The sequence below is a fragment of the Plasmodium chabaudi genome (assembly GCF_900002335.3).
Source record: "Plasmodium chabaudi chabaudi strain AS genome assembly, chromosome: 13".
In the NCBI taxonomy this organism is placed as follows: domain Eukaryota; phylum Apicomplexa; class Aconoidasida; order Haemosporida; family Plasmodiidae; genus Plasmodium; species Plasmodium chabaudi.
Window position 1 is genome coordinate 2,553,146 of NC_030113.2, and position 27,306 is coordinate 2,580,451.

Here is a 27,306-nt window from a genome sequence, read left to right on the forward strand (position 1 = left end):
TTACTATTTTGTAAATCTTATATTTGATTGTGAATAATACTTTTATATGTACCTATTTTGATAAATAATCATAATTAGAAAAGAATATATTAAGTTTTAGTGCATTATTAATACTACAATTATATGATATAGTTTTAAAATTATTTAGAAAAATTACTATTTATAAATGTTATTTTTTATTGTTATTATTTAACGTAATTACCAAATTTGTTGTGTAAAAGAGGGCTTGCTTTATAACGTAAGAATTTGTTAAAATGAAAGAAGGTAATAAATTTGTATGATGACCTTCAATATTTTTTATAGATAGAAAAGAACTTAATTTTATAATTTATGGAAAATTACACATTATGTAGTTTGGGAATGTATTCATATATTTCATTTTTTTCATACTTTTTGAAAAGTTTGAAATCTAGTTATAAAACGATATAACAAAAAAAAATATGGTACTAGTAATCTTTATAATAAAATTTGGTTTCAATAATAATCAAGTATTTTGCATTAATAAAAAAATAATTGTATCACAAAAAGTATGATAGAGAAATGCCATGATAATGTATTTTGCTGATAGTTTTTTTGTGAAGAATATAAACAAATATTATAATATTAAATTTATAAGCTCAATTATATAGGAGACGTATAACCTAATTAATTGCATATATTCGGTTTTTCGATCTTTTGATTTTATAAAATTATGCTTTAAAATTTTATAATAATTTGAGTCAAAAAATGTTTAACAAAAAATGGATGTTTGTTCATTATGATGCACCAATATGTAAAAAAGCACATTCATTTATATTTAAGCTTGATATAAATTATTAATATGTTTTATGAATACCTCTAATTAATTGTAATGAATTGAATATATTATGAGTACTATATTTTCGTTTTATGTACTTTGTGCAGCAATAAAAACTAAGTATTTTTTTATGGAGCTCTCATATATTAGTAATAAATAGATTTTATTTTTTTTTTCTATATGATAATTTTTTTTTAAAGTATTTTTGAAAAATATTAAAAAAATATAAATTAATTTTAATGCTCATAATTATTATAACCATACACTTGTAAATTAATTTAAAATAATATAATTAATTAATAATTAATTAATAATTAATTATCTAATTATTTTTTTAGTTTATTCTATTACATAAAATATATTTCTTGAAAATATATTAATCAAAAAATGAAGAAAGAAACAAAGGTAGATAATGGTGTCATAGTACCACCCACGAAACATTCCCAAAATTGGGGCAAGAAATTAAATTTGATTTCTTGTACAAAAGTATTTGCGCTGATCGTGTTGTTTATGATATGCCAAAATGGTGACAGTGTATGAAAAAAACAATAAATAAAATAATAGTGAAATATGTGAATATATTTTGTTTACATGCTTCCCTTTTTGTGTTATATGCATATGTTTGATGATACATAATTTTAGTTATAAGAAAATTCGCTATTTTTATTTTCAGCATTACTATATGCTTTAGTTAAAACTTTATTGTCATTTATTTACTTGTATTTTTACTTTTTAGAGCACCCAAAGTACATCCTCATACCAAGAATACCAACATAATGGTTTGGTTTTAGGAAAAAGCAGAATATTATCAGAATTGGATAAAACTGAAACTCATGCTACAGATTATAAAACACAAAGCAATGAAGATTCTTCGGTTGAGGATCCCAATAGTCCAACGATCATAACTGAGTTAGCCTCGGACAGTTCAAAATTAAAAACTGATGAAGAAAGCGAAAATGAAGACACAGATAAAAAAAAAGATGATAATGATTCAACATCCATTGGAGAAACATCGTCAGCTGGCGAAACAACATCAGCTGAAGAAAAACTTTATACTGATATTATAGATTCCATTCTAAGTTCAGTAGTCATTGATGGAAAAAAAATTTTTGAAGAAAAAAAAGAATCTGATGGAAAAAATATTTTTGAAAAAAAACCATATGATGGAAAAAAACTTTTTGAAGAAAAAAAACCATCTGACGAAAAAAAAACACCTGGCGAAAAAAAATCTTCTAACGAAAAAAAAACACCTGGCGAAAAAAAATCTTCTAACGAAAAAAAATCTTCTAGCGAACAAAAAACTTCTAGCGAACAAAAACCTTCTAGCGAGCAAAAACCTTCTAGCGAGCAAAAACCTTATGATCAGAAATCATTCGCCGACGATCTTGATAGTATAGTAAATGGTATCAAATCATGTTATCAAGAGGTCGCCAATAAAGTAAAATCACCTGAATTCCAAAGCGCATGTAAAGAATATGTGAATACTGCGAAAGAATTATTTGACGAACACAAAAGCTCTGCTTTAAACTTTGTAAGTAGTAGTATGCAAAATTTGGGTATTAATCAAATATTTGACGATGAGAACTTTGGTGGCTTTGCGACCCTTGGAAAATTAGCGGTGTCAAAAGTCATGGTTGATAATTTGTTCATTCCTGATTACTTAAAAAATCAATCGCCAATAATTTTAACTGTAGTCTATTTCCTAATTTTGTTTATGACCTTTGGAACTATTTATGATATCCTTCCAAATAATAGAAGAAGAGTAAATTCGAATGCACCTCAAACGAATTATAAACCGCAACCTCTCTGATTAAATTAATTATAAAAATGTATATGTATGTGAATTTGTACGCTTAAAAACCATTTTTATTTATATATATGCAAAGTATAACTACATATTGATCATAGATAAATGTTTTATTGTGATATTAATTGTGAGCATAGTATTTTTGAAACATTTCGTAAAAATAACTAATAAGAAATAGTGTTTTATGTTTGTTACTTAATTGCCGCTTTATATTTTAGTTTTCCAATTATATTTTGTTTCGATATATTTGTTTAATATTTTATAATATTTATTTATCTGTATCAGAGATGTTAAACATTACTAAAATTAAATAAAAATATATTAATATATATAAAGAAAAAATCATAAAAAAGAAAAACATATATACTACAATTCTCCAAATTGTAACTTGCCCATTTTTAACATAAAAATACTATTAATATTAATATTAAAGGAAACCACCGGTAAAAGACATTCCATATGCTATAATACTTATACCTAACGTGTTCATATAAATTAAATATGATCAAAATATTATCTTGGCATCATATATTTTAATGTAAAATGTTGTTTAACCATGCGTAATAATTCATAATATCTTATATTATAAATGCCTATTGTATAAGAAAGGTTTAGAGTTACATTGCATCATATATATCACAAGGTGCACATCCTTACTATATTTGATGAATATGTTTATTTAAAAAAACCTTTTGTTTGTATTCTACATTTTTTAAATTTAAATTATAATTCCTATCAATCAAATTGCAATGACAATATTATATCGGTTGTATAAAATTATAGCAAAGCCAACTAAATAAACTATTTATATATTATAATAGATAAACATAAAATATAGCGTATATTAGATAAGTCAAGACATATTAAAATGCCGTCTATAGCAAAATTGAGTTTTATTCTATGTGCATTTTAATATATTATAAAAGCTTATTTAAAATTGAATTATATATAATACAAATTGTTTGAATTTATTATATTATATTTATGTTAGTGTGTAAATTCTTATTAATTGAAATTGATTTATACATTTTTATTTATCTATATATCATAAAGGTATAGTATTAGATTAATCATACCACATTTTTTAATTTTCAAAACTTTGGGGTATATATAAATTACGAAGTGTTTAAAACATTTTCTATTTTAATATATTCTTATATGGGAGATAAATAGTTTAAAACAAATTTAGGTTCATATGTTTAATAATCATAATAGAAATAATAAAAGGAAAGCATAAGTAATAAATTTTTAGGGCAAAAAAGGTGACAAACAATAATATAAAGGGAAGTCATACAGAAACTAGTTTTGACAAATGATGACAATTATATTTAATTTGTTCACAAAATTAAATGCATGTAATGCATTTTAACATAAAGCAGACGTAATCAAATTATATGCCCAAAAAATATATTTAAAGTGAAAAAATATGTTTTGTAATGGTAATTTAAAGTCGGAATTATTCACGAAAACAAATTAATTTTATTAATATATGCATCACAATATTAGAGTGCTAAAAACATATTATGAAGAATATACATTTATTTATCATCAAATATTTCTTTTAATTTGGTAACATCTAGTATTCTCATTGCTTTAATCTTGTGAATATACCACCAAGGAATATTAGGACAATTACAATAAATCTACAAATAAACAAAAAGTGAATGAATATATATAAAATATTTAAATTTTGGGGGAAATATATTATGTATTATAAATATGTGCATCTATAAAGAATCTATATATTTTTTACAACTTTAAAAATGAGTATAGGAAAATAAAAATAAATAGTGGAATAAAATTATTATGTTGTTAAAAAATGTATATTGCTTACAGAGTCGATGTGGGTTATATCAACATGTGTGTCTTCTTTTTTAATGATAAATCCGGATAAGTTAACAAACATTTTTATTAATTCCCCATTTCTAATGTCATCTTCAGAATCAATATTAGTTTTGAATGAATTTGCTCTTTCTATTATTCTGTTTTTATATATTTTTTTGGAAGGATTGTAGTCATTTATATTTGCTGAAGACATGACAATTATAGTTGTGTCTTCTGATATCTACAAAATTAATAAAAGCGTATTTGAATAAATTATTGTGGAATATGAGAAATACGATTTATAACGAAGTAGAAGAAGAAAAGTTTCCTTACTTGAGCTTTTTTGGCGATAGCATAATAATATCCTCGAGCTGATTGAGTACGATTTTTGTAACGATGTTGTATCATTACTAAATTTGGATTGTACACACGGGCAAATTTTCCTAAAAAATAATATTATAAAATTGTATAGATGAAATTAAAATATCATGGGCTTCAAAAAAACGAAAGATAAAAATAGTAAGATAGTATAATAACAATAATAAATATTGCGCAAATTGGGATAATCATATATTATTCAATTAATTAATTATTACATACCATTAATAAAATCGTCACAGTACATATAGGGTGCATTGGGATTCCATAAAAAGTTTATTATGTCTTCATACTAACGATAAGAAAAGAAACATGTGTAAATGCGCATATATATATAACAATAATTTGTTTATTTGAACTTAATTTTATAACTTAAATTTTGTTTATTAATTCATACCGCATCCGGGACGGGGATTTTAAAATAGAGTTTTCCAACTTCTGGATTTGCACGCTTCTTAAAATATAAAGATATATCACCTTCGTATTTTTGAAATAAATAATAATCGTCTGTATTTGAAGCATGATATTGTAAACATGTTGCAGCTTCGTCCATAAGTTTGGCTGCCTTTTTTGTTTCTTTACGATTGGTATACAATAGGTGAATGTTTTGCTCATATATTTCGTATGAACTATGATTGACCAATATGAAACAATTTTAAAATTGGGAAAAAAAATAGATGTATTTATAAATAGTATTTTGATGTCTAATAGTTGTGTATGTGTATATTTGCATAAATAAGCATGTAATATTCTCATATATGAAGGTCTAAATGCGTAGTTATATTATATATATGTTTTTATATATTCTTACGGAATATTGTAGGGAATCCGTTTGCGTAATGCAGCACTACGTCGAGCTTTACTGCGCTGGGCATATTTCCGTATAGCTTGAACCTCTGGGGTATCTTCACTTGCAAGGGCATTATCGCTCATACATACGAGCATGCTTAAAAGACAAAAAGCGATTTTAATGCATCTTTTATTCATTTTAAAATTTAATAATTAAAATATTAAAAAATACTTAATATTTTTTTAACAACTAAAAATAAAAAACTTGAAATGTTGGATAAGCATAATTAAAATCGAAGCAAAATATTTCGAAAAAATATAAAAAGCTAATATTTATTTCAGAAAATAATTATTAAATAATTATGCATGATTTTTGTTTAAATACTTTATCATTTGCCAACAATAATAGACGACATTTTTATAAATAATGAAACCAAAATAATTTTATTATTCTTAATTTCGATAATATTATATATCTAAAAAAAATATTTTAATCACGCTATAATATATAAAACATATAATTTAATTAATTATAATATTTTTAATATTTACATTATTATACAAGCTTTTTTAATTTTTATAACTCAATAGTTAAAGCTAAAATTAAAATTGATAAAATATTCCATATGAACGGAATTGTATTATATACAACAGGTTGTGATGTACAACATAGAAAAATTTATATTTTTTTTCATCTAGCAAATTAATAATTTAAAATGTCAAATGCAAAGTTAGAAAATAACATAAAAAAAATTATAATTTTATAATATGATTATATTATAAATAATATGTTGATAAATAAACGATAACATCCATACAACTTATAATAATTATTATATAAAATAGTTGTTTTGATATTTATTTTTAGTATAAATCATTTTTTACATTTTCAAATATTAAAATAATTTATATCAAGCGAGGTATTACATTTTTATACAGTGTTGTTACTATTACAATAATAATATTCATCATAACAACAGTATGAAAAATTCTAGATTATGGCGATTTGGTTTTTTTATATTTTGTTTATTACTTTTTATTGAAATTTTACAGAATAAAAATTTTATAGTATAGTTCGTAAGTTGATAAAATTATGCATTTTTAGTAGCATTGATACATACTTTATGCAAATTAATGTAAATTATAAAAGATATTACATATATAGCAACTATATAAATTAATATGAAAAAAATACCCCACAAAAATAAAATTGTAAAATAAATCATGGAATATTTATACATAAAAAATGTCTTTGTTTTTTAGTTGCAATTGTTTCGGGGTTAAGGTGTTTATGGTTTTATTTCTGGGTCTAAGTTCATTTAATTTGCTCATATTTAATAATATTTGGTTGTCTTAAAGTTTATTAAATAATATATATATAGTGGTGAAGTGTGATTCTTACGAGGTAAATTTAAATAACCATGAACGCATTGTTTTTTACAAGACATGAATAATACATTTATGTTAAGAATTTCAAAAGGTTATTATGTATTAGTAAAAGAAGAAAGAATTGAAGATATTAATAGTAGTATTTTGTCGAGGTTTATGTGCCTCGCTTGATTTAATTTTTTATAACTTGGAAGCATTTATTAGTTTAACATGCTTCTTAAATAGTATATATGAATAAAAAATCGTTTAAATACATATAAGTACCAATTATAAAAAAAAATATATGGCATATCCCCCAAAATTTTTACCTATAAATGATGTCTAAATATGCAGCTAAAAAAGGGGGCGTAGTCATTTTATGAAAGGAGGTGTATAACATTTTTTCATAAGTTATAATTTATATAACTGAACGTTAATATGAATTTAATATGATTAAAATAAAATGTCTATATTGTATATATTAATATATATATTTACTATATAATAATTGTCTATTGTATAAAACTTACTAATCAAGAGAGTACATTGAATTATGCACAACGCAATATGTTTCTTTATTTTATGAAAATTTTACTTAGTAAAACTTATTATTTATGTCACTATTATTTTGATTTAAATTGTATTTTGATAACTGAGCAGTATAATAATTGTTTATATCAGGATATAAATTATAATTATATTCATTTTGAACATCCCTATACCCTACAACATATATTAGGATTAATATGTGCTTTTAAGATTAATTAAACATAATACTAACATATAATAGGTAATCATAAGATATCGATTAAGATACGAGAATACAACATTATCTATAAAATGCATTTTATCCATCTAAAATTTTTATTAATACATAAAAAATAAACTATAGATGTATGTATAACAAATTTATAAATATATATAATACTCACTTTTTTCATTTCAATACTTTGCAATTATGTTAAAGTTATAATTTATATTGATAGAGGTAGTTCTCTATATGTTAATTTATTTACTATAAAGATATAATATTAGATTGTTCATTATTAATTTTTAAACTTTATAGTTTTGAGGTATAAATAAATTATATTTTAAAATAGTTAAAAGATAAAATATAAGGATATTAATAAAATTTAATGTTATAGTTTATTCTGATAATTATAAATAATATGGTAGATATAATATCATTATTATTATACGCCTATATATATAATTTAATAAAATACTTTATTAACAAATAATATTTAAATATTGTTTTATTGTGGAAAATTCATATATTTAAACGTTATTATTAATTTTGTTGAGAATATAAATAATAATTAATTTTATTTGAACTAATAATATTTATATTAGGTTATTATATATATATGCAAACTCTAAATCTATAACATAATCACATTGTTATTACGAAATACTATATATCTTTAAAATGTTTAATTTTAAAATAATGAAACAAGGGAATTACTAATTGGTTTAAATTATTTTTATTGAGTGCATTAATTACCTCGTTGTAGTATACAGTGATACACCATTAGTAACAACGACAATAATATTAGATTAATATATTATTAAATACGAACAAAGATATTATGCTTACTTGATACACTACATGGGTATAAATTCATTATGCATATTCTTAAACATGTTATTCGATTATAATTGCACGGATAAAAGATCATATGAAATATTATAACATTTATTTAAGTAATCTTTAATGTTGTAATATTAGAATAAACATTATCAAGAAAAATAACATTAATTTTATTAATAATTCTACATTTTTCATTAAAAATGCAGTTATTTTATTAAAAAATACGCAATACATAATACATGTTTAGGTTATAAGTGTAAATGTGTAATTAAAATGGTAACTCATGCACATTGTTTCTCAAATTAATTATTCTAACCAATGTATTAATATAATTCTAAAACTAAAAATTAATATATTTAAATTAAATTGTACGAAAACAATTATACTTATTTTATTTAATGTTAAAAAAATATTTTTAGTCATCTATATATTAAATAAATAATAAGAATGAAAAAATAATATACATTTTATATGCACTAACTATAATCCTAAAACTAATTTATGTCCATGATTCATTTTAATTTCAATAGCTCAATTAATATAATTTGTATATTATGCTTTTTTAATTTTAAAAATAAAATATGCACTAAAGGCGTTCATTAATTATATTTATATATAAAGAAACTCTAGCACATAAGCTAAGTTATTACATATTCTAAAATTATTTATTAATTATATATATATTAATATAATTAAGAATATTATATGTTATATATTTAGAAAAAGGAAAATATTAAATTTAAACGAAAATATTGTTTTATATTTATTAGAAATAATATAAAAAGGTGTAATATTTCACGTTGAACAATAACGTATATCAATACATGAGATTCAAATAATGAGATACAAATACATTTTTAACAATTATAGTAATAACACATTTTTAATTCTTTATATATTTATAATAATATATAATTTGTTATGTTTTTAATATAAATCAAGAAAATGTGTTTTATTTAAACTTATTGAAATGTTATACAAAATTATACAATGAAGCTATTCCAAATATTATTAAGAATAGCGATATTTCGCATATGATAAAAATGTTTCGAACAAATCACAAAATAAGGATACTTATCTAAATTGCAGTAAAAGTGAATACATGTTTTGTTTTATTATATTATTATTGAGAAAAATGCTAAACTGCGTTTAATTAATGACAATCTCATATAGAAAGACATATAATTGTATAAATTAGTTTTGTATATTATATAAGTTTTATGTAAAAACAATATGATGTCAATCTACAGATTAAAGAAAATCCATTACAATGACCACCAAAAAATTGGTAAATAACTTTATTTTAAAATAAAACATATTTATCCTTAATTTTATTATGTTTAAATTATATTTAAATAATATTAAATTTATTTGATAAATTTTGAATTAATGTATATTTTTATAACTATTTCTTAGTGTGAATTTCTTATTGAAGCTGATGGTTATTTTAATGGTAAAGATGTCGATATGAAGGAAATTAACAAAAATAGAAAAATCATAGGATATTGTAGTAACGGCGGTTGTAAAAAAAATGAAGAACATATTAATGCTTTGGCCTTATATATATTTAAGGAATTCAAAAATTCAATAAAAAGACAAACTAAGTATAATGATTATGATGAATGCTTTTTGATGTGGCTAAGTGATAAATTATTTAAGATGGACGACGAAGGCAAAGAAAAAAACAGTAAAAAACCCAATATCCATACTATTACTTTAAATCAGGCTTATGAGAAATATTTAAAGAATCATAAAGTAAAATTGGATTATTGGGCTCTTTTGAATATTATGCCGGGTTTGAAAAATGCTAATCTTAAGTATATGAGCGAATTTTATAAGTTACTTAATCACATATGTAAAGTAATTACATATTATAATGAAAAAGGTGCCAAAAGTAAGAAACTTTCTAAATATTTTGTCGATTGCCGTCGTCAATATAGAACCCTTTATATGAACGTTTCTGAATGCAAACCATATCTTCATTTATTGAGTAAATTAAAAGGCTTATATGATGATTTTAGAAGTTATGCTATTAAGAATACTGATTCAAACAATAATTTAGTAACTAATCTTGAAAAACTTACACTAGAAAATGGAGAAGAGATAGGCGCGACGAAAAATTTTACATCATATAACTTCAGTAATCAACCATGTAAAGCGAAAAAAAAAAAAAAAACGGACAAGCCATCATTACAATCTTCAAACCAACTAAAAGATAGACAGCAAGGAACACCACCAACACAAAAACCAGAAATAAAAGAACCAAAACAACAATCATCACCAGAACCAGTACCACCATCGCCAAAAGAACCACAACCAGAAACACAACAATTATCATCTACAACACCACCTGAAGAGCCACCTACAAAACTGAAATTACCTTCATCTTCACAAGAATCTCAAGAACTAGGAAAAAATAATCAAAATCCACTAACGGATTCAGGCAAAGAAACAGGGGGCTCTAAAAGTGAGATAAAGGGTCCCGAAGTTGGAGACGAAAAAAAGAATGGCGGAGGCAAAGAACCCGGAACTCCAAGTGGTGAGGAAGATAGTCAAGTAAATGGAGGTGATAGAGCAAATAGTGAATCAGGTGGCGCAAATACTGAAAAAGGTGGAACAGGTGATGTATCAGATGGTGATCGACGAAGTCCAGGTGGTCAAATATCTAATGGTACCCAAGGAGGTGCAAATGCAAGTCAACAAGGTACAAGTGGTGGATCAGGTAGTGACCCAGGTAATCAAGGAGGAGATACAGGTGGTGGAGCAAGTGGTGGGCAAGATATTCATCCGGGTACAGTTGGTGGAGCAGATAGTGGAGCAAGTGGTGATGCAGGATCTCCAGGGATTGTAGCAGGAGGTACAGGTGGTGAAGGACTTCCAGCTGTCGGATCAGGTGGTATAGGTAATGCAGCAGGTGATCAAGGAAAATCACCTGGTGGATTGGGAGGTTCAGGCAGTGTACAAGGAGCTACAAAAAGTGGAACAGAAGGCGCACTTGACAGAAAAGGAGATACAGGTGGTGGAGAAGGAACTCCAATTAGTGGACCAGATGATGGACAAGGCACTGGTGTTAATGAACCTGGAAGTGCAGGTGTTGGACAAGGAGATCCAGGCAGTGTAACAAGAGGTACTGGTGGTGGATCAGCTAGTCAAGTAGGAGATACCGGTGGCGGGGCGGGAGGCCCAAATATCAATCAAGGAAATACAGGTGCAAATCAAGGGGGATCTCCAGATGGTGGAGCAGAAGGTACGGGTGACATAACTGATGATGGAAAAGTATGTTCAAATGATGGAATGTGTGATCGAGCAAATACTGGTAGTCAAGTAGGTGCAGGTGGTGAACCAGGAGAGACACGTGATTTACAAGATAATCATGGAAGTCAAGATGGATCAAGTGGCGATAAAAGAAGTCAAGATGGATCAAGTGGCGATAAAGGAAGTCAAGATGGACCAGTTGGTGATAAAGGAAGTCAAGGTGGGCAAGACGATCAAAAAAGTCCAGATGGATCAGGTTCAGAAAATGGACCAGATAGTGAACAAAAATCCACGAATAATGATTCAGGAGAAAAAGAAACTCAAAATGCATTATGGCCACCTTTTGATATTAGATCATACATTTATACGATCGCGTCAAAAGGCATGGAACAATTAAATAATGCTTTCGAATTTTATGAAGAAACAAAGGAACAACTTACAAAGGCCACGGATACTATGAAAAATTTATATAACACATCTGTGTCTAATATGCAAAACAGTTTCAATAATTTTACTGAATTTTTTAATAATTTTATTATCAATCTAAGTATTGATTCTAAACAAGTAGAAGACCTTCCTGATTCAGGTGGTAAACAATCTGGATCAGGCGGGACAGGGGATAACCCATCCACACCTAATCCCCCATCCGAACCCCCAAAAGATTCAGGTGATAATGAATCTGGATCAAACGGAGAAGGGGGTGATCCGCCCACAGATAATGATCCATCACAACCACAAAAAGATTCACCTCAACAAGATCAACATAAACAAGATCAACATAAACAAGATTCACATCAACCTTCATCAGATGGATCACAAACTTCGCAAGGTTCTCAACCTCCACCAACTCCACAAACTACAGAAACATCATCAAAACCCAAGGAAAAAACTCAAGAACATAAACCGTCTCTGGGCACATCTGAAAACCAAAATTCTGATCGAATCGATCAAAAAGGGCCTCAAAAACCAGTGCCAGCTCTAGTAACTAAACAAGAAAATTCAGGAACCGAATTAAAAGGAAATGGAATAACAGGAATAGGTGATATATATATATTAAAAGAATACAAAAAAATTGTAATTTTAATTATAGTTATTCTAATACCCATCACTTTAACTATTCTGTACAAGGTAAATAAAAGAAAATTATGATGTGTACTATTTTTAAAATACTTCCTCATAAAATATTACATATTTTTCATAATTTTATGTTAGTATTTATCATCTGGATGGAGAAAGGAAATGAAGAAAAAAAAAAACATGACAAAGGTTATAAATATGGTTGGCGTAAATAAAATGACAAAAATGGTTATAAACTCAAGTGATGGGAAAAAACAAATACAAATAATTATAAAATCATCTAGTAAAAAAAAAAAGACTAAAAAATCTATAAATTCTGTTTATGGGGAAAAATCTCCATCATTAAATATATACCAACTTATGCAGGCTGATCCTGTACCATTTATTAATTTGTTTTTTCTGTTAATTTTTTTTGTTTATAAAAGAAAGCGCGATTTCATAGAATGATAAATTTAATTAACTTATACTTTAAATCGAATTAAAAAATGTATAAAATTAAAGAATGCTAAATAGTAAATTTGTCTATTAATATAAACAAGTATTGTATATATATGATACAGATCAAGAGTTTGTTTCTTATTTTATAATAAAACATAAAATAAATTTTCTATGTGATGAAATTCTCTATTATAACTGAGTTATAACATTTCTTTGTCTTTAATTATTATTTATAAAAGTCAAAACATTGTATTGTTTAAATACAAAAGGTGTCTTAAAAGTTGTTAAATGAATATGACAAAACAAAGCGTTTCTTATTAAGTGTACTTCATTTTCTGGTTTCATATAATAATAAATTGAGAATTTGTTATTAATTTTTGTTTTTATATGTATATTCGTTGCGATTTATACGAGGCATACTTGAAAATATGAATATGTTATATGATTTTAATAGAAATAATATATTCATATTGTATACTCAAAAGTACATTATTAAATAAAATTATTCATACCAATCTATGAAAATAAAAAATTTACAAAAAAGTGGTAAATAAAATATAATAAATTAAAAACCATTTAATGTAAATAATAACGAGGCTTTGTTAATTTTCATTATATGTTTGTATTATTCATATATCAAATATATATGTATCTAATATTTTATTAATTTAATTGATATTTATTAATTTGTTCGTATGTAAACAATAATAGAAAAATATGAGTATAAAATATTAATACCGTATCACTAAATATATCAATATATTATGAATTATATTAAAAGCATATTTTCATAAAAAATTAAAAAAAAAATATTTTTTTTATAATTAAAATATTAAAATGGTGTATTCTTAAGAGAAAAATGGATATTTTTTGAAAAAAAAATATAATATTTATATTAATAAATATTTTTAATGGATATGATGAAGTTTATTACAACAGTTACATAATTAGTTTTATTGAGCATGGAAAAAATTAATAAATGCAATAAATTTCATAGCTTTTTATGATATATTCATTTGTTCGTATATTTTAGAACAAAAAACCAATAAATATGAAGTTGTCATCATTATTTATTTAACAAATAATGTTAAAAATGAAACCCGTCATTTTAAAGCTTGTTTTTTTTTCAATTATTATTTGTTCTTTTGAATATTCCAAAAATGTAAGTTACACATTATTTTCTTTTATTATTAATAATGTTTTTTATAATTTTCATATATATTTTGTTTTATACTAACTTTATATTATTGTTTCGTGTGTTAGTAAAACACTTATGTAAAGTTAAAGAAGCACATCAAATTGATTATATATATATTAATAAATACTTCATTACTTTGCAGGAATCACACAATGTAAATGAGAAAAGCATATGCCTTGAAAGGAATATAATAAATTTTAGAAATAATAGGACATTAGCAAATTGGGACAATCAATTCGATTTAAATAATTTTTATGAATCAACTTCGAATCTTGCGGATCAATTTAATGGCTGGAATGGTGATAACAAAGAAAATATATATCTTCGAAATATTAGAGATCCACATGTGAAGAAGCATAAAGAAAGGAATAGGCTACCAAATTTAAATAATGAAGATGAGGAAGCGCAAATGGTAATTGATGAAATTCGAAAAGAATTAGAAGAAGTAAAAAGAGAGCTTGATAATATAAGGAATGGTGAATTAGCAATACAACCAATACAAAATAAAAGAATAATAAACAAATATGAAAATCATTCAGTATCCGAACACCCAGGATTTAAACAATTGGAAAAATTTGAAGATGCTTTGAAGACTACAGATAACAATAATGAAATGGCATCAGATGATAATTATATGGAATCCGATACGAATCGAAAGTTAAAAAAAGATAACAAATTCATTAAGAAGTTAAGGATGCGTATGGGAGAAGATTTGAAGATGATAGCATCAGACATACTCCAGTTAGTAAAGCTATCTGTACCGTATATGGTTGCCGTAACTAAGAAATCATGGAGAGACTTTAAATTTAAATTACATTTATCGAACATCATAAAAATTTAAAAATAACTGCTCTTTATTATTATGTTTTATTATACTTGTTTAAATGATTAAAAATAATATATTTAATATTTTATGGCATAAATGTTACACTTTTTTATGTTCCATAGAATAATGATATTTGATTTAATTGCTTGTTTTATTATTATATATATTTTAATTTAATATATAATCACGTTATATAATGAATTTATCTATGTTTAGTATGTCAAAAACTCATTTATCCTTATTTCCATCATATATATTATATATTAATTGATTTTTATTTTACTCATTTTTAGTTAATATTTATAATTATTTTAAATAAACTCAATTTAAACATATTTATTAATATATTATAATCTATATTGAAGGTTTATGTTTAAGTTTATTTCGTTTTGGGAAGGTCCCATTTTGGGTCAGGGCACTGTACTATGGGTTATAGTTTCGTTCTATGAAATTTATGTTTTGGGCTAAGATAATATTTTTATTAATTTGTTTATAATTTTATAATATTTATTAGTCTTTGAACACAAATTAAATATGCATGTCATCCCGTATGTTTAATCTCGAGATGATGTCTAAATATGCAACTAAAAAAGGGGTATAAACATTAAATGAAAGGAATATCATAAATAATAACAATTATATTTGTAATATTCACAAAATTAATGCATATAGATGCATTCTATTGTCAAGAGGCATAAACAAATAATATACAAAAAAAACATTATTAAAACAAAAAAACAATTTATGATAATAATTTAAAGCAACCATTATGCATGGAAATAAATCGTTTTATTAACTTAAATTTTCTAATATTATGGTGCTGAAAAATATATATAAATATATGTTTATATATGAAGGAAAAAATAATCTAAAGCTTTCCCAATAATTCATTTAGCTAAATGTCAAAATAGCGGCCAATCTAAGAAAAAGAACATAAATGGATGAATACATATAATGTTTAAATATCTTGAAAATTATAGTATATATATATAATTATGCACATTTATTTAAATCTATATTTTTTTAACAAATGTTGAAATAAATTATTATGTTATTAAATTTGTATATTGCTTACAGATTCGACATAGGTAACATTAACATGCCCGGACTTGTTTTGAATGAGGCTCCCAGCTATGTTAACAAATGTTTTTTTTAATTTCCCACTTCTAATATCATCTTCAGAATCAATGTCAGTTGTGAATAAATTTGCGTTTTCTATTATTGTGTTTTTATATTTTGTACCAGAAGGGTTATGATCATTTATATTTGCAGAAGTCATTACAATTATAGTTGTGTCTTTTGATATCTACAAAATTAATAAAAGTGTATTTGAATAAATTGCGTGTTATAATATGAGAAATACGATTTATAATGAAACATAAGAGGAAAGGTTTCCTTACTTGAGCTTTTTTGACTAAAGCATAAAAATATTCCTCGCGCTCCATAGAATCTTTTTTGTAACGTTGTTGTATTATTACTAAATTTGGATTGTACACACGGACAATTTTTCCTAAAAAATAATATTATAAAATTACATAGATGAAATTAATATATCATGAATTTGAAGATATGGGAAACAATAAATAATATTATATAATATGTTAATTTGACTATTTATTTATGTTTTGTATACTTTTAACAGAGATTGTATTTAAAAATTGTGCCTGATCGGGATTCCATAATTTGTTTATTACTTCATTATACTAATGGAAACAAAGAGAGATATATGTATATAAATTATGATTTTTTTATTTTAATATGGTTTATAACTTTTAATGTTGTTCGTTAATTGGTACCTTATTGGAACCATAAACTGTATATTGAATTTTTTCAACATTTGTATGGCCTTTATGCTTTTTTTTATAAAAAAACATATATTTACAATTATTTGCTATCCAAGTTTCATAATTATCAATATCTGTAGCATGATATTCTAAATGTTCTATAGCTTCGTTCATAAGTTCACTAGCTTTTATAATTTCTTCGGGATTGGTACATAATAAGTGCTTGGTTTTTTCGTATATTTCGTCATTTTCTCCATCTCCGAGAAATGATGCAACTCCCTCATCTAATTCTGCATCTTCATGCAGTGTATTTAGTACTTGGTTTTCAGGCGCATTAGGCAATGCAACGGCGGTACAGCCTTGTTTATGTGCGGTAATTTGGTTATATTGATAATTATTCTTAAGTGGTGCATAAATATCCTTTATCATATCTTCGTAGTTTTCTTCATATGGTCTAATATACCATCTTTTCCTCCTGGACTCATTTTCTCTTCTTAAAAATCCGGCCACTTTATCAACATTAGTGCCATCAGCTTCTGAGATAAAGAGTTCATCTAATTCAGTTTGATTCTTTTTGTAAATCTCCATTAACATCGGATCGAATTCATCTATAAATTTGAGATCTGGAAGATCAGGGTCATACGCTCCCTTACCTTTAACTTTAACTGGTTTATTTGTCGTCGTATGGCTTTTCTTTGTTTTTTTTCTATGTAATGGAAACTAAAAAAATAACAAAATTAAAAATATATCAGATATTGTTATGTTAATTTATTATTATATTCGTATACAAAATTAATTAAAGCAATTAGTATACACATGTTATATATACACAATATAATGTATTTTTGTGTTTTTTCTTATATTACGTAACCCGTGATAGGCTTTGAACACGAACTGACTCTTACTAAAACGGCACTAAATATTATTGAGGAAATTAAGCCTAATGGCATTCCCTTCATCTTCAGCAGTGCTTATTTTGAATTATTACCATCTTAAATATAAGATTGCAAAATTATATTATATAGATACTTACTCATTTCAAACGCAATGGCTTATATATATACTAGTAATAAAATAAAAAACATTATATATATTTTAGTAACTTGAAATTAATATTAATATTACAATATAGCATATATATATATTTAAACAAGCATTTTGAGGAAATTAAAAAGCACAAAAGTTTAAAAATTTATAGTATAAAATACTAAAAAAAATAAAAAACAAATATAATTATTACATGAAATAATATTTAATTATTATGCTTTAATACTTGAACAAGATTAATTCTATTAAATCTTAATTATAGTTTTATAAAATGTTTTTTATAATTAAAAAATATTATATTTTTGTTATTTATATAAATTAATTTAATTACTTAAAAATTAAATGAAAATGTAAAAAACAGTTTTTATTATATTTTTAGAAAAAAATACAACTATATAAAAATTGTATGTTTTTTTCTACATTCTATTGAGACTTGTGGTTCGGGGTTATATATATATAATATAATATGTTCATTTTAACTGTTTTGAAATAAATATATAATCAACCATAAATCTTATTAATTGATGAAAATAATTTAATATTATATATTTATGAAAATAAATAAAAATATCCAAAAATATTTCTATTAATATAAATTAAAATTTTAACAATATAAAATAATGAAATAAAAAAAAAGTGAATTTTGTATGGAAATGAAATAATTTCTTATAATATACCTTTTTATTAATATATGTTTTTTGCGACATTATAAAAAATGCTTTCACAAATTTTTATTGCGTTATAAATAATGTCAATTTGTCGAACCTTGATTTGTAGTTTTTGTATCTGCAATTTATAATTGTATATTAAAATATATACATATTTATTTCATTCATATTATAAAATATGTGTATTAATCCGCCCATGGTGTAGCTTAGACAAATTACTCGACATGGATATGATTATAACTTTATAGCTTTATATATAAAATGGTTATTACTGTTTTATTGGGGAAACAATAATTTAAATTAAAAATGGGGCGTATAAATAAGAGGTTGTGTTAAATAAAAATACTCATAAAATGAACATATTATGATATATATAATTTAATATAGCCATGAGCCCTAAACTTACAAATAGTGCTGATTATTTACATTTTATATGGATATTTATAAAAAATATAGTTGTGCATTTTAATGTATATTTTATCTTATAGTTTATTTTATGTTTATTATTGATAATTTTACAAAATACATTTGTATCAAACACAGTAAATGGAATAACATATACACAACTAAATTAACCTAAATACGTTATGAGTGAGCCTACATTACATATACAAAGTTGTAATATTATTAATTTAAGAAATCAGCTGTCTACTTTCCTTATGAAATGCATATATTCACTAAGCAATATTATTATATAAAAAGCATATATGCACATCTAAATAATGTTTTTCCACAAATTTACGTAAAATATTTATCCAATTTAAATTGGTTCAACACCATTTTATTTTAAAAATGATATTCAAATGCTAAATTGTATTCTTCATTTTTTTATCCTTAAAATTGCCTTACATATAAAAAACAGGAAATAATAAATGTAAATGATTATTACTTTAATTACCCTTTATTAATTATAAGAGCATAAGAGCTAATTAAAAGTAAAGTTATTACATAATTAATTTTAATTCGTATTAATTCACAAATTAACATTATATATATACCTTCAAATTGCAACTAAAATCATTATATACAAATTTAATTTAAAAAGCAGTTGAAATAACAAAAAACATATATATAATGTAAAAATATATAATATATTTATTATTATCTTTTCTTTTTTTGACTTAAAAAATTTATCAAAAAGTTGCATTTATGATTACAAAAATACAAAACAATAATTAATATAAGCATCATTAAAGCACATTTTATATTTCATCTTCTTATTCATCTTCATCATTCGTTCTTAAATTACTAATCCAATCAATAACTTTTTTTAAAATTTCTTCATTTCCTGGTTGTGTCAATGTAGAATGATTCATACCATCAACAGGATATAATTCGTTTCCACTAGCATTTACTTTATTATAAAACGAAACTGACCCTTTATAATGACAAATACTATCATCTTTTGAATGCACAAATAATATAGGAATATCTTTTGGTATATAATTAATATTACTATCCAATGTAAGCATTGCTTTTATAAGCTCAGCGAAACATTTAAATTTTGTTCCATTATCATTTATAAATTTATCATGTTTACATACATTAATAATATATTCGGACTTTTTATAACCTGTTATTGGCGGAATAAGTATATGAGGTGCAACGCGAGACAGGAAGTTTATTATAGGTAAATATAAATACTTATGTGTTTTGTTTCCAGTATTCAATGGCGTTTTCATTCTCATCATACCAGATATAGATACGCAACCTTTAATATTTAATTTATCTAAATAATTATAGCGTCCTTCATGATTACCACTAGCACAGGAATTATCGGAACCATAATCATTATAATTATTCATATCATTGCCAAGTTCATTAACATCAGTAGAGTTGTCTAATATGGATTTACATTTTTTATAGTTATTTTCATCTCCAGCATTGATGTTATCTTCTTTTTCTTCCCCTAATAATTGTAATATCCTTAAAGCAATCGTTGCTCCCATTGAATATCCAACAACATACATAGGAAGTTTTTTTTTTTTAGTGGTTACTATATTATGAGGTTCATCATTCATTTGATTATCATTTGAAATTTCATCTTGAATCTGATTCATATATTGCATTACATCATCGACCAGATCATCAAAACAATTAAAATTGCCTCTTATATTTTCAAATGATTGTGATTCGCCATGCCCTTGTAAATCTAATGCATATACTGAATAACTATTTTGATTAAATTTTTCAATCCAACTATCTTTATAAATATAGTAATTATTAGTGTCTACTACTAAGCCTTCATTGCTATCTGGCATTTTTAAATTTATTCTCATAAAAATTAATCGAGCATGAGCTTTGAATCCATGTATTAACAATATAATTCCTATAGCATTTTTAACTAGCCACCCATATGTTCTTATAAGTAAACCATTTTTATTACAGAACCAACCTATCTTAGGGTTGCCATCTAAATTGGATTTTGTATTTCTTAATTCGTCATCGTTCGATTCAATTTCTTCCATCATAAATATTATGGAATATAATAGTCCATATTCCAACTAAAAATATATATATTTTTTATAGACAAAAAATATGCATATATATAATTACTGTTTTACTTTTCAAATATATGTATATCGACTATTAACATAAATAAATATACCATACGGATCGTATTATGGCGGTATATAAATTTATATATGCAAACTCTGCATACATATTACATTAGTATCAAATAATATTAATAGAATTGGATGTATATTATAATAATATAGCAAATCATAAACAAATTACAAGAAACGGAAAAAAATGTATAATTATAGTTGTTTATTTTATTTTCGAAGTTTTTTCAAGTATTTCATGCAACCATATGAAATTTCAATTGATATAATAAAATAAATACGAATTATTACATGTTGCTTGTTTTTCGGTAATACATTTTTGGTTTTATTTAATTTTTTAATTTTGATATTTCAAATTTGGTCTAAAAAAAAATATATAATTGTTATATATGATTTTTTTATTAATAAATAATGATTTATATAATGCTTTTACTTAAAAAATAATAATGATCAAATACAATATGTATAGCATATTTATTTATAAAAGCAACGAAAAAAAACGACAACCAAAAAATATTTTTTTATTTTTACTTCGATGTAATAACAAATATGTTTAAGTTGGTATAAATAAAAAAACTATACATAATATTATTAATACAATTTTTTAATTATAACAAGTATAAAATATAATAATTTTCTCGAAAAAAATATTATTATTAGATATAATACATTATATTTGTTAATGATTTATGGCATTAGTATGCATTATAAGAAAATATATAAAAATACTTACATTTTTTTTTTATATAAAGTAATAAACGTTTTATTTACCTTGAAATTATTGTCTACAATTAATAACATATTGCTAAAGGTTATTATATAATTTTAATCGTAAACTTTACAAATATATCTAAAAGGTGAAAATTTTCATTTTATGTGCTCATAATTTAGATTGCTATCACAATTGAGTGAATATATATGCTATTATACTTAGCATACATCAACAAAATAAAAACGATCCAAATAACAGAACAAAAAAAGCAGAATTTATATTTTTAAATACTCTCAAAATGGATATAAAATAGTATTTTTATAGGTTATTGCTCGTAATATTTTAAATTATCAAGGCATGAAAAAACGAATGTTCTTAATACATTTTATTATTTAATATTTGCCTATATATTATAAACCATAAAAACATTATGTTATATTTGTTCATAAAATTGTACGTTATATAGAATGCCCAAAAAATAAACTTCTTAAAAATATATGTGCATTACTAAATAAAGTCCATTAAATTAGGTCTGAGGAATGTTGTTAATTAAGAACGAAGATATTATACACAAAATAGTAAATAAAACGCTTAATAAGTTGTTTTTCTCTATGCTTTATATTTTTGGCTATATTGGGGGTTAGGATTATATTTTTATTAATTTGTTTATAATTTGGTCATATTTATTGGTTTGTAAATGGAGATTAAATATATGCCCCATTTACGCATGTTTAATCTCGAAATGATGTCTAAATATGCACTCCAAAGGGGCATAGCCATTAATATGAAAGAGGTCGCATAACATTTTTTCACAATTACAATATATATAATTGAGTATTAATATTGATTTAAGATGGTTAAAATAAAATGTATATATTGCATATATTATATAGAATTGGCTATATAATAATTGTCTATTATATAAAACTAAATAACCCATGGCTATATTGAATCATGAATAACACAATGTGTTTCTTTGTTTGATGAAATATCTTATTTAGTAAAACATATTATTTGTGTGGTTATTATTTTGATTTAAATTGTATTTTTAATATTAATTAAGCATATTACCAATATATAACAGATAACCATAAAATGTAGATGATGGAATATCGATCGAGAATCGACAATACAACGATATCTATAAAAGACGTTTTATCCTTCTAACATTTTTAGTAATACATAAAAAATTGAGTTATATATACAATATTTTTAAGTTTCAATTGTAGTTACTAGTTCCTTTTGTATTTCCTTTACATTTTTATTCAAATTAATTACTATTAATAGAAATAGCTTTATATGCTTTAATTCATTCATCATAAAGATATAGCATTAGATTAATCACTATTAATTTTTAAGCTTATAGTTTTGATGTATAAATAAACTATATTTAAAATAGTTAATATAATTGCATATAAGAATATTAATAAAATTTAATGTTATAGTTTGTTATAATTAAAATAATATGATAGATAGAACTAGAATTATTATTATATATCTACATATATAAACGAGTAAAGTATTTTACCAATAACTAATATTAAAATATTGTTTTATTTTGGAAACTTCATATAATTAAATATTATATAAATTTGATCGAGAAGGCAAATAACAATTAATTTTATTTAACTAATAATATTTATATTAGGTTATTATATATATACAAACTTATGCAGGCCGATCCTATGCCATTTATTAATTTATTTTTTTTATTGATTTTTTTTGTTTATAAAAGAAAACGAGATATTATAGAATCATAATTTTAATTAATGTCTTATATTTTTTGTAAAGTTCAGATATCCATGGTTTTATATTTAAAAGTACATATAAATATATAACAATAATAAATATGTAAATTCAGTTATTGTTATAAATGAGTGTGTTCAATGAGATAAATAAATATGTATATTTATGTAATAGTTTAATATAACATTATCATTTGTTATTTTCGTAATTTATATAAAGATACCATTTTCAAGGATTATTAGTGTCTGATTATTATTTTGTCCAAACATTTATGAATAACAGTAGTTAATAATATATAAAACATGTTTAAAAATATGCTACAATTTCGTTAAAATGTAAAAAACATCCCCATATGTTCCTATTATATGCTACATGCAATTGTTTGGTATAACTATTCAGTAAAAAATTATGTATAAATATTTGCTTTATCGAATGAATAACAAATCAATGAGATATGATAACACATCATAAAGGTATCATTGTTATATATTTTGTTAAAGATACAATTTGGGAGATGTGTTTTATATTCTAAAAAACTGGATAAATAGAAAAAATGTTAAAGAGTCAATTATATCAAATGTCTTTTTATTATTCCATATTAATGAGTATTATATTATCATTGTTTAGTGAATCATCATTTTTTAATCTAAAATAGCATTTTTATCATAGAATTTTTAATGAAAATTGTTTGGTTTATAAGAACAGTTAAAATCGAAGAGATAGTAAAAGAAAGACATAACTTGTCGATTTTGAGTATAAAAAATGAATTATCACAATAATATGAAAATATTGTCATAATGAAATGTTTTTCATATGTAATAAGAGTTATATTTGTAGTATTCATAAAATTATTGCATATAGTGCATAATAATATTAAAAGACATAAACAATTAATATACAAAAAAAACTTTATGATCGTAATTTAACTCAGCCATTATGCATGGAAATAAACCAATTTATTAGCATAAATCTCCAAATATTACGATGATGAAAAATATATATGAAGGGGAAATAATCTAAAACTTTTCCAATAATGTATTTTTGTTAAAAGGGAGTATTCCCATCAATCTAAGAAAAAAGCATAAATGGATGAATATATAAAATGTTTAATCTTTTTGCAATTGTAAATATGTACATTTACTTAAAATAATATTTTTTTAGCAATTGTTGAGATAAATTATTATGTTGTTAAAATTTGTATATCACTTACAGATTCGACATAAATTACATCAACATAACTGTCTTTTTTTTGAATAAGGTATCCAGCTACATTAACAAACGCTTTTTTTATTTTTCCATTTCTAATATCATCTTCAGAATCAATTTCCGTTGTGAATAAATTTGCGCTTTCTATGATTTTGTTTTTATATTTTTTCGTGGAAGGGTGGTGATCATTTATATTTGCTGAAGTCATGGCAATTATAGTTTTGTCTTTTGATATCTACAAAATTAATAAAGGCAAATTTAAATAAATTATTGTGAATAATATGAAAAATACGATTTGTAACGAAACTAAAGAGAAAAAGTTTCCTTACTTGAGTTTTTTTGGCTAAAGCATAAAAATATTTCGGATGACCAGACATCGGATCTTCGTAACGTTGTTGTATCATTACTAAATTTGGACTGTACACACGAACAATTTTTCCTAAAAAACAACATTATAAAATTGCATAGATGAAATTAAAATATTATGAAGTTGAATATATGAGGAATAATAAATAGTATTATATAACAATAGTAATAATAAATTATGAAATGGCGAATAGATAGTAACAATAATATGTTAATTTGACTAATTATTTATGTTTTGTATACTTTTAACAGATTCAGAGTCGAGCAAATTAGGACTATCTGGATCCCATAACTTGTTTATTTCTTCATTATACTAATGGAAACAAAGAAAAATATATGTATATAAATTATAATCATTTTTTAATTTAAATTTGTTTTATAACTTAATATTGTTCGTTAAATGATACCTGATCGGAATCACGAATTATATATTTTAATCTTTCAAAATTTATACGGTCATTATGTTTTTTTTTAAAACAAAATATATCCCTAAAAGGATCTTCCCAAATGAATTTATAACCATCTTTATTTGTAGCATGATATTTTAAATGTTTTATAGCGTCGTTCGTAAGTCTGTTCGCTTCTGCAATTTCATCTGGATTGGTACATAATAGGTGCTGATTTTTTTCATATATTTCTTCTGAACTATCATTTATAAAAATGAACATATTTTTAATGTGTATAAAAATAAAGTTATTGTGTTTATATTATAGCATTGTCGTGCATGCGCATATTTGATATTTTCATGATGAAATATGTAATATATATATTGTTGTATTTTCTTACGTAGGATAAAAATTGTTTGATTCGGGTGTTATATTTTCTTCTGGAACAGGCTCAGTTGCAAGGGTTTTATTATCCGCATATAGGGTGATGCTTAATAGAAAAAAAACAATTTGAATATAAAATTTATTCATTTTTGAAATTTACAAACAAAATATTAAAATATATATTAGCATCTTTTTAATAAAAATTGACAACTCGAAAAATTGCACAAGTATAATTAAAATTGAAGAAATATTTTTCTCCAATAAGATATAAAAAACAAATATTTATTTAAAAAAAATACAAATTATTATTTAAACGCCAAAATGTGTGATTTTCTTATATTTATCATATGTTTGATTTAAATAGTTCAATCACAAGACAGTGCCAATACAGAAGCTTTCATAAATAATGAATACCAATAATTTCATTAATATATAATATTTAAAAATAAATAATTTTAATTATATTATATAAATGATATTTTTAGTATATATCATTGTGAATACACAAGTTTTATATTTTTATAATTGATTAAATTCAATTAAAAATTTATAAAAGATCTATTGTGTATGGGATCACAATATGCTTACATTAAAATATATTAAAATAAATGTTTTCCGATCTTTTTCCGTTGGTTTTACAATATTTCTTTGATAATGCATCGTTTTTACTATAAAACATATCTATTATATTTTTAAATATTAAAAAAATTAATTTAATCTGAGATATCCAGTTAATTTTATTATTACTAATAATATAATAAGCATATTTTTTACTCATCATAATAATATGATCAATTTTACACTATGAGAATTACACATTCGTGATCTTTTCATCATTTTTAATACACATTTTACTAAATAAAAATTTTCTAGCAAAATTGTTAATTTTATAAAAATTATTTATTGGTTGTAATATTGATGCCCATTTTTTTAATAAATAAATAAATACAAATTATGAGTTCCCTTTTAATAATAAAGCATGATATATATAAAATTAAAAAAAATGCAAGTAAATAAAATACAAAAATATAAAAATAAAATAATGAAACATAAAGTTGTAAAATCAAGAATTATATATATAATTTATTTTTTA

The 27,306-nt window shown here is 23.4% G+C and overlaps 7 protein-coding genes across 7 annotated transcripts; 3 read left to right on the forward strand and 4 right to left on the reverse strand.

The window, feature by feature from the left end:
* Positions 1-1,183: 1,183 nt before the first annotated feature.
* On the forward strand, positions 1,184-2,606 carry PCHAS_1370100 (exported protein IBIS1, putative; the record flags this gene model as incomplete). Its single annotated transcript, XM_016799488.1, has 2 exons — positions 1,184-1,330; positions 1,533-2,606. 2 exons carry the CDS (start codon positions 1,184-1,186, stop codon positions 2,604-2,606), a joined length of 1,221 nt encoding a protein of 406 aa, XP_016654770.1.
* Positions 2,607-4,314: 1,708 nt separating this feature from the next.
* PCHAS_1370200 (fam-a protein) lies at positions 4,315-5,792 on the reverse strand (the record flags this gene model as incomplete). Its single annotated transcript, XM_016799489.1, has 6 exons — positions 4,315-4,341; positions 4,438-4,668; positions 4,761-4,870; positions 5,028-5,097; positions 5,256-5,415; positions 5,617-5,792. 6 exons carry the CDS (start codon positions 5,790-5,792, stop codon positions 4,315-4,317), a joined length of 774 nt encoding a protein of 257 aa, XP_016654771.1.
* Positions 5,793-9,823: 4,031 nt separating this feature from the next.
* Positions 9,824-13,332, forward strand: PCHAS_1370300 (CIR protein; the record flags this gene model as incomplete). Its single annotated transcript, XM_016799490.1, has 3 exons — positions 9,824-9,841; positions 9,970-12,936; positions 13,021-13,332. 3 exons carry the CDS (start codon positions 9,824-9,826, stop codon positions 13,330-13,332), a joined length of 3,297 nt encoding a protein of 1,098 aa, XP_016654772.1.
* Positions 13,333-14,407: 1,075 nt separating this feature from the next.
* On the forward strand, positions 14,408-15,362 carry PCHAS_1370400 (fam-b protein; the record flags this gene model as incomplete). The annotated part of the gene is made up of 2 exons (XM_016799491.1): positions 14,408-14,485; positions 14,664-15,362. The coding sequence occupies 2 exons, from the start codon at positions 14,408-14,410 to the stop codon at positions 15,360-15,362; spliced, it is 777 nt and encodes a 258-aa protein (XP_016654773.1).
* Positions 15,363-16,089: 727 nt separating this feature from the next.
* On the reverse strand, positions 16,090-18,090 carry PCHAS_1370500 (fam-a protein; the record flags this gene model as incomplete). Its single annotated transcript, XM_016799492.1, has 6 exons — positions 16,090-16,215; positions 16,423-16,653; positions 16,748-16,857; positions 16,981-17,050; positions 17,144-17,851; positions 17,998-18,090. 6 exons carry the CDS (start codon positions 18,088-18,090, stop codon positions 16,090-16,092), a joined length of 1,338 nt encoding a protein of 445 aa, XP_016654774.1.
* Positions 18,091-20,063: 1,973 nt separating this feature from the next.
* Positions 20,064-21,317, reverse strand: PCHAS_1370600 (lysophospholipase, putative; the record flags this gene model as incomplete). The annotated part of the gene is made up of 1 exon (XM_016799493.1): positions 20,064-21,317. The coding sequence occupies one exon, from the start codon at positions 21,315-21,317 to the stop codon at positions 20,064-20,066; it is 1,254 nt and encodes a 417-aa protein (XP_016654775.1).
* Positions 21,318-24,915: 3,598 nt separating this feature from the next.
* On the reverse strand, positions 24,916-26,360 carry PCHAS_1370700 (fam-a protein; the record flags this gene model as incomplete). The annotated part of the gene is made up of 6 exons (XM_016799494.1): positions 24,916-24,939; positions 25,082-25,312; positions 25,407-25,516; positions 25,687-25,756; positions 25,851-26,088; positions 26,230-26,360. The coding sequence occupies 6 exons, from the start codon at positions 26,358-26,360 to the stop codon at positions 24,916-24,918; spliced, it is 804 nt and encodes a 267-aa protein (XP_016654776.1).
* Positions 26,361-27,306: the final 946 nt, after the last annotated feature.